The sequence below is a fragment of the Quercus suber genome, unplaced genomic scaffold, assembly GCF_002906115.3.
Source record: "Quercus suber isolate HL8 unplaced genomic scaffold, Cork oak 2.0 scaffold_82, whole genome shotgun sequence".
NCBI lineage: Eukaryota > Viridiplantae > Streptophyta > Magnoliopsida > Fagales > Fagaceae > Quercus > Quercus suber.
Window position 1 is genome coordinate 129,529 of NW_027069547.1, and position 7,550 is coordinate 137,078.

The 7,550-nt window shown below is 33.5% G+C and overlaps 1 protein-coding gene across 1 annotated transcript; it reads left to right on the forward strand.

Moving 5' to 3' along the window:
- The first annotated feature begins 2,533 nt into the window (after positions 1-2,533).
- LOC112003239 (inositol transporter 4-like) lies at positions 2,534-7,168 on the forward strand. Its single transcript, XM_024035425.2, is given in 6 exon segments — positions 2,534-2,669; positions 2,953-3,107; positions 3,109-3,360; positions 3,442-3,549; positions 4,480-5,082; positions 6,692-7,168. Coding segments are annotated over 6 exon segments (1,731 nt in total).
- The last annotated feature ends 382 nt before the right edge of the window (positions 7,169-7,550 follow it).

Consider the following 7,550-nt stretch of genomic DNA (forward strand, 5'->3'; position numbering starts at 1 on the left):
TGAAAGTTTATTATGTTAAGAATGATTTTTTTTTTTTGTAATATTATTATGTTAAATTCTTTAAACATATATTATATACTTATATACTTGTATTTTTTTAAAAAGGAAACATATTTATTATTATTATTGTTGTGTTAGTTTTAGTATGTTAAAAAATTATTAATTATTTATATAATTTAAATAAATAATAATTAAATTATTTATGACGTTACCGGTTTGACCATCGGTCGAACTCCGATCCGACTATAAAACCGATAATTAGCTCCTTTTCCGGTTCTTTTACCTTGCTGGTTTTTAAAACCATTTCCTACATCTCAAACATCCACTTTTTCATGCTTAAACTTAATTTTAAAGGCAAAATTTGTTTCTTCAAAACTGCACAAGGATAAGTGATCTTTGTGGTTTTTCTTTTCTTAGTTTTTTTTCCTCGTTGAAATAATTGGCACTTCGATCTTTTGTAAATCTTTTTTATCTTCTTCGTTTAGTAGTTTATTAGTGATATTTAAACCAAATTTGTGTTTAATCGAAAGAAGTTGGCTTCAAATCCTGAGTATGGAACTTGGATCATGCAGCTGGAGGCATTTATCTGATTTGTGGCCCACGTTTCTCCACCTAGCACCTTCTCATTATTTTAATTTATTCTCTCAATTTATTTGTATTTTGAATATATTTAAAGTGTAATACATAATTATTAACTTATTTAAATTTGGGTTGTAAATGGTGGTGGTGGTCTCTGGCAGTTGTGGTGGGTGGTGGCTGGCTATGGTGTATGTTGAGGGGAAAGACAAGGGAGAAAAAATAATTATTTAAATGAACTAAGAAATAAAGATTTTGTAAGTTTCAATTATCTTAATTTGTAAAGTCTCTGATGGTTGAATAAGATATTTGGAATTCAATTCTAGACCAGTCTGAAATTGTTGAGTGAAATTGTTGAAAGTTTATTATGTTAAGAATGATTTTTTTTTTTTGTAATATTATTATGTTAAATTCTTTAAACATATATTATATACTTATATACTTGTATTTTTTTAAAAAGGAAACATATTTATTATTATTATTGTTGTGTTAGTTTTAGTATGTTAAAAAATTATTAATTATTTATATAATTTAAATAAATAATAATTAAATTATTTATGACGTTACCGGTTTGACCATCGGTCGAACTCCGATCCGACTATAAAACCGATAATTAGCTCCTTTTCCGGTTCTTTTACCTTGCTGGTTTTTAAAACCATTTCCTACATCTCAAACATCCACTTTTTCATGCTTAAACTTAATTTTAAAGGCAAAATTTGTTTCTTCAAAACTGCACAAGGATAAGTGATCTTTGTGGTTTTTCTTTTCTTAGTTTTTTTTCCTCGTTGAAATAATTGGCACTTCGATCTTTTGTAAATCTTTTTTATCTTCTTCGTTTAGTAGTTTATTAGTGATATTTAAACCAAATTTGTGTTTAATCGAAAGAAGTTGGCTTCAAATCCTGAGTCCTAATAACAAAAAAAGAAAAAAAAAAGGGGGGGGGTTTCTTTCTATCTTTTATTTTTCTCAAAATTTGCTGATGGAACCCCTTCTCACTGATTGCAGGAACCTATTGAAGGCAATCCCAAACAAACGGGTTACTCACACTTACCATGAAGCTAATCAATGTGCAGATGCGCTGGCTAAACTTGGAGCAAACTCTTTATCATCTTTTATTATCTTTTGTAATCCACCGCCTGTGGTGGAGAATATTTTGGCTTTTGACAAAGCTAATATGCATTATAATAGACTTGTTCTATCGTAATTTATGAAGTTATCTTGGTTTACCCAAAAAAAAAAAAAAGAAACAGTTCCCTCTCTCTCACCGAACATATAAATTTTTTTTTTTATAATTTAAAATTTTTTGTTTCATTTTGTTACAATCCCATGCTTCTTGTCGTTTTTGTTTCTTGTTATTTAGATGTAGAATATCTTTGTTTGCGTGAATGCTAGTTAATTTGTTATAATAATATGTTGATTTAGGCTATTCAGAAGGGTCTTCTGATTAAAAAAAGAAGAAAAAAAAAAAAAAGAAGGATCTTTTTTGCTCAAAAAAATGGTGGAAGGAGGTGTTGTGGCTGTGAGCAGGACCGAGTTCTCTGAGTTTTTTCGAACTACATGGAAAACTCCACATATATTGCGACTTGCTATGACCGCTGGTATTGGTGGTCTCCTCTTTGGCTATGATACTGGTACACCCTATCCCTTTTTCTCTTGTATTTTTTCATCCTTGGTTTCATTGTGAATATATATATATATATACACACACACTAAGGAACGTATTGATTGGTAAGTTACACATTTTTTTTTTATAATTTAAAATTTTTTGTTTCATTTTGTTACAATCCCATGCTTCTTGTCGTTTTTGTTTCTTGTTATTTAGATGTAGAATATCTTTGTTTGCGTGAATGCTAGTTAATTTGTTATAATAATATGTTGATTTAGGCTATTCAGAAGGGTCTTCTGATTAAAAAAAGAAGAAAAAAAAAAAAAAGAAGGATCTTTTTTGCTCAAAAAAATGGTGGAAGGAGGTGTTGTGGCTGTGAGCAGGACCGAGTTCTCTGAGTTTTTTCGAACTACATGGAAAACTCCACATATATTGCGACTTGCTATGACCGCTGGTATTGGTGGTCTCCTCTTTGGCTATGATACTGGTACACCCTATCCCTTTTTCTCTTGTATTTTTTCATCCTTGGTTTCATTGTGAATATATATATATATATACACACACACTAAGGTACGTATTGATTGGTAAGTTACACAGTTTTTCTCTAAACAAGTTTATAGTAATTTCCATAAACTCGTTTTATCGTGTGGTAATTAATAGAACAATCTTTGTGTATTATTTAAGCAAGTTACGTGACTTATGGATTATAAACCAATGGTGTCATTGTGATTCATATTTTCATATTGTTCTTTCTTATGTTGGGTTTTTAGGTGTGATCTCTGGAGCGTTGTTGTATATACGTGATGATTTCAAATCAGTTGACAAAAATACATGGCTGCAAGAGTTGATTGTGAGTATGGCAGTCGGAGCTGCCATCTTTGGTGCCGCTGTTGGAGCCTGGATGAACGATAGTCTGGGACGAAGAAAAGGCAATCTTAGCCGCTGATGTGCTATTTTTCGTAGGGGCGTTGATCATGGCAGTTGCACCAGTTCCATGGGTGATTGTGATCGGTAGGATTTCTGTCGGATTGGGTGTCGGTATGGCATCTATGACGGCGCCATTATACATATCTGAATCCTCCCCGACTCGAATTCGGGGAGCTTTGATAAGCATGAACGGCATCTTGATTACCTTTGGACAATTCGTATCATATTGTATAAACTTAGCCTTTACTTCGGTATTTAAAAATCTCTTCACTTTGACTTAAGTTTTATTTATTTATTTTGTTTTGTTTTCTCATATTTTGATTCTTTTTCAGGTTCCAGGAACTTGGCGGTGGCTGCTTGGAGTGGCCGGAGTTCCCCCGGTTGTACAATTCGTCTTAATGCTTTCACTACCCGAAACTCCTCGTTGGCTATACAAGAATGTGAGATAATTTATATGTAATTTGTATATTCATAGTTTAATAGATTAAGTATGCTTGTATAATTCCATGGTTCCAATTCTGATTTTACATATATGGGATAATTTTAAAATTCATAGCTCTTTAGAGTGTCTATATAATAGGTTAAAGATAGATTGCCTTGAATCTTAGTTGATTTCTGATTGACTGTAACATTGGTTTTTTTGATTTTGTTTTTTAAATGTTGTAGGATTATGCTGATTGAATGTAGGTATGATTGTGTGGCTTTCTACTTGGTTGAAGGGGCCCAGATTTTGGGTTCATTGCAAAATGTTAACCAGCAATCTGGTTCATTGTTAATTTTTATGATTTTGTTCATTATTTATTCACATAAATATTTTACAATTTTAGCATATTGATTATTATTATTCACATACAGTAGAAACATGTCTAATTCTATCTAAATTAGTCATTATATTGTTTCTTTTATAGGGCGTATGTTGTAACAGCCAAATCCTTATAAAAATTTTTCTGCTTAGAAAATCCTTCTCTCTCAGACCATCTTCTTTCTAATCTCCCTAATTTATATCACCTGTAGTGAATATTTCTCGGTTTGATCTAGATATTTTTTGTTTTATCTTACTGATCCTTGCTCTACATGAATCACAAAACTGAACGTATATTATTTATTCATAAAATTTAATTAGATGAATGTACATGATTGAATACCATAGCTTAATTGAAGGTATATAAAATTCATTAGTTGCATAAAATAAAACTAGCTGAAGTTAGAATTAGAAGAAGTAAATTCTTACCATTCCTGTGAGATTACATAATATGCTGACCGAATATATGTGGTAATAATTTGACTTCTTTTATTTAGTTTTGATTACAAACTCATGAATCATTATTCATTAGTTTTAAATTTCTTTTGTTTTACTTTCTTTTTACCAGAACCAAATAGAAAAAGCCACAGAAGGTCTGAAAACGATTTATCCAGCTGATGAGGTTGGAGAACAGTTACAGCTCTTGAAGCAGTCAATTGAGGAAGATGAAGCTAATGAAGCTGCTATAGGGAACAATTTGATCACGAAATTCCGTAACGCCATGAAACACCCCGAAGTAAGAAGAGCCTTAGCCGCTGGTGTCGCTGTCCAAGTTGTCCAGCAATTTGTTGGTATCAATTCAGTGATGTATTACGCTCCAACTATCATGCAACTTGCTGGTTATGCTTCAAAGACTGTGGCTATGGGACTGTCTCTGGTTACTACCGGGTTGAATACATTGGGTTCATTCATCAGCTTGCTAGTTGTTGATCGATTTGGGAGGAGAAGATTGATGCTTGTTTCTCTAGTCCTCATTGTCGTTGGCCTTCTTTCGTTAGGTTTAGTGTTTAATATCTCTTTTCAAAATGCACCCCACATCAACAGCTATGAGTCAACCCATTTTGGTAACAACACTATATGCGAAAAATACACTTCAAACCCTGATTCTTCCACCTGGAATTGCATGGGCTGTTTGAAACAGAAATGTGGCTTCTGTGCAGCAAGTGACGAGGTCAGATTTCTTGCTCTCACTATTATTACACTTTTTAGAAAATGTTCAAGTTATTACCAATTTCGTTAATGTACACTTACAAATTAACATGATAATGAATGTAATTCGCGTCACGACAATTTGTTTTAACCATAAAAGGCTATTACTCGTTTTATTATCTAGATATGTGGTTTTCATTAGTACTGTAGGGTTGGTATTTGTAGCCTAAGCCCAAAGATAATTAATTTGTAGAGTATGTGTGAAAGAGCTAGATCAAGTATGGGATTGATAACAACGGATCACAGCTTTCAAACACAAGCTGACATTAATTTGCACGTAAACTTTGATAATCCGAAGAGCTACACTATTTGTTTTTCTGATGAACCAAAATCTTAGGGTTACAACCAGGGTCCCCTTTTTGTTAGGAGCTTCATTTCTTTATATAGTCACTCTTGTCCTCATCTCCATCGTCCACGTATTCCTCATCCATGAGTTTGTTGAAGTACATGTCACGTCAGACATCTTCTTTTAGCTCTGTGTGAGTGGCGGTAGGTTAGGATGCACTGTTCAGGAGTCTTCTCCACATAAATGCGGCCAGAAAAGTTGTTGCAGTGCATTAAATACGGTGGCAGCAACTTTTCCCTTAGATATTTTTCCATCCTTATCGTTCCATAGCATGCTCAGAGCTTATCTTGATTAGGTGAAGTCTTCGAAAGGTCATTCTGGCCTTTCACACATTCAATTGATCTATGATATCGCGTCAGAGGATTACAACCTCTTCGGACAGGAGATGTCCTCTTCGGACTGTGATAATTCTTCATTTGAGGGTCCCCCTTCCAGCCGGGCCCTGCCTTTTTCATCTTCCTCTTCTCGGACGCAAAATAGCCCTCCTATGGGCCTTCGGCCCATTACATTGGGCCGGGCCCTTTTTCCCTCACAAGTACCATTATTTTCCCATGACCTAATGAAACGAGGAAATCTAGTGCCTTATACATGCATTAATTTTTACCAATACAAGATATGATAAAACTAAAAACTTCTTGTCATTTGTCATGCAATGTTGTTTACCAAGAAAGTGTTTTTAAGTCTTGATTGGAGGGTGGTTTAAAACTTTAAATTAAACCTATATTATCAAACTGTAAGTTTTTTAAATTGCATTTTTTATGTACAATCTCTTACCATTATTCTATTTTCAGAATTATATAAAAAAAAATAAAAAAAAAATAAAAAAAAAAGATCAAACAGGCNTTTTTTAATATAAGATAGAATTTTTACTCTAGCCTAATCTAAATGCATATGTGTGTGAAGGTCCTTTCTAGAGACTTGAATCTCGACCCTTGCCCCCCACACTCCACAAACATTTATACTTGTATAGTGACAACCACACCAATGGTGCGCGGTGGTTAGATCATCTTACTTCTAAGAACACTAATCTTAGCTGTCAATGGTTCTCCAAAATAGTAAATCAAATTTTGAACTACTCTTTTTGTTTTTATAAAACTTAACTCATTAATTTGTAAGATTAATCTACAAATTAATAGTTACTCATACTCTTATACAATGTGCTTCATGACCTTCATGTATTGACTTTTTTTTTCTCTCTCTCTCTCTCTCTCTTGTCTGCAACTAGTTTGATCCAGGAGCTTGCTTGGATAATGAAAAGGATGTAGGAAAAATGTGTAAAAATGAACATCGTGTCTGGTACGATAAGGGTTGCCCTAGCAAATTTGGGTTACTCGCCGTGATACTACTAGCATTCTACATCATTGTTTACTCTCCGGGAATGGGAACAGCCCCGTGGATAGTCAATGCAGAGATATACCCTCTCAAGTTCAGAGGATTTGGAGGAGGAGTAGCGGCTATGTCAAACTGGTCGGCCAACTTGGTTGTCAACACGACCTTCTTGACACTCACAGAGAATCTTGGTTCATGGGGCACGTTTGTTTTGTATGGTGGTTTTTCGGTCATTGGATTTGTCATTATCTACTTTCTGGTTCCTGAAACCAAAGGTGTGTACCTTGAAGAAATTGAGAAGGTTCTACGCAAAGGTTTCAGACCATGGCCACTTAAGCAAATTGAGGATGATGATGCTAAACCTGCAAAATAAAGGTCATCAACTCACAAATTTGTGTGATGATAACCTTTTTTTTTGGAGAAAGATTTTGTGTGATGACTAACTCTCCATAAGGAAACTGTTTTTATTTGACGGTTGGTTGTAAATATATATGACACTACGTATTCCATATTTTATGGAATATTTATAATATTTGTTTTATCCATGGTTATTCTATATCTATACTATTATTTAAAGGGCTTCTTCTGTTTGGATTCTTCATTTTTTAGTTCAAAAATACCCTCACACCCTTATATTTAAGTAGAGACAAAACTAAAGGACAATCCGGTAAAAATGCAACTCTAACTCCTACTAAAACACTACCTAAAAAATAAAACCACTTTCCTATTAATTTTCAAATTGATTTATTCATTTA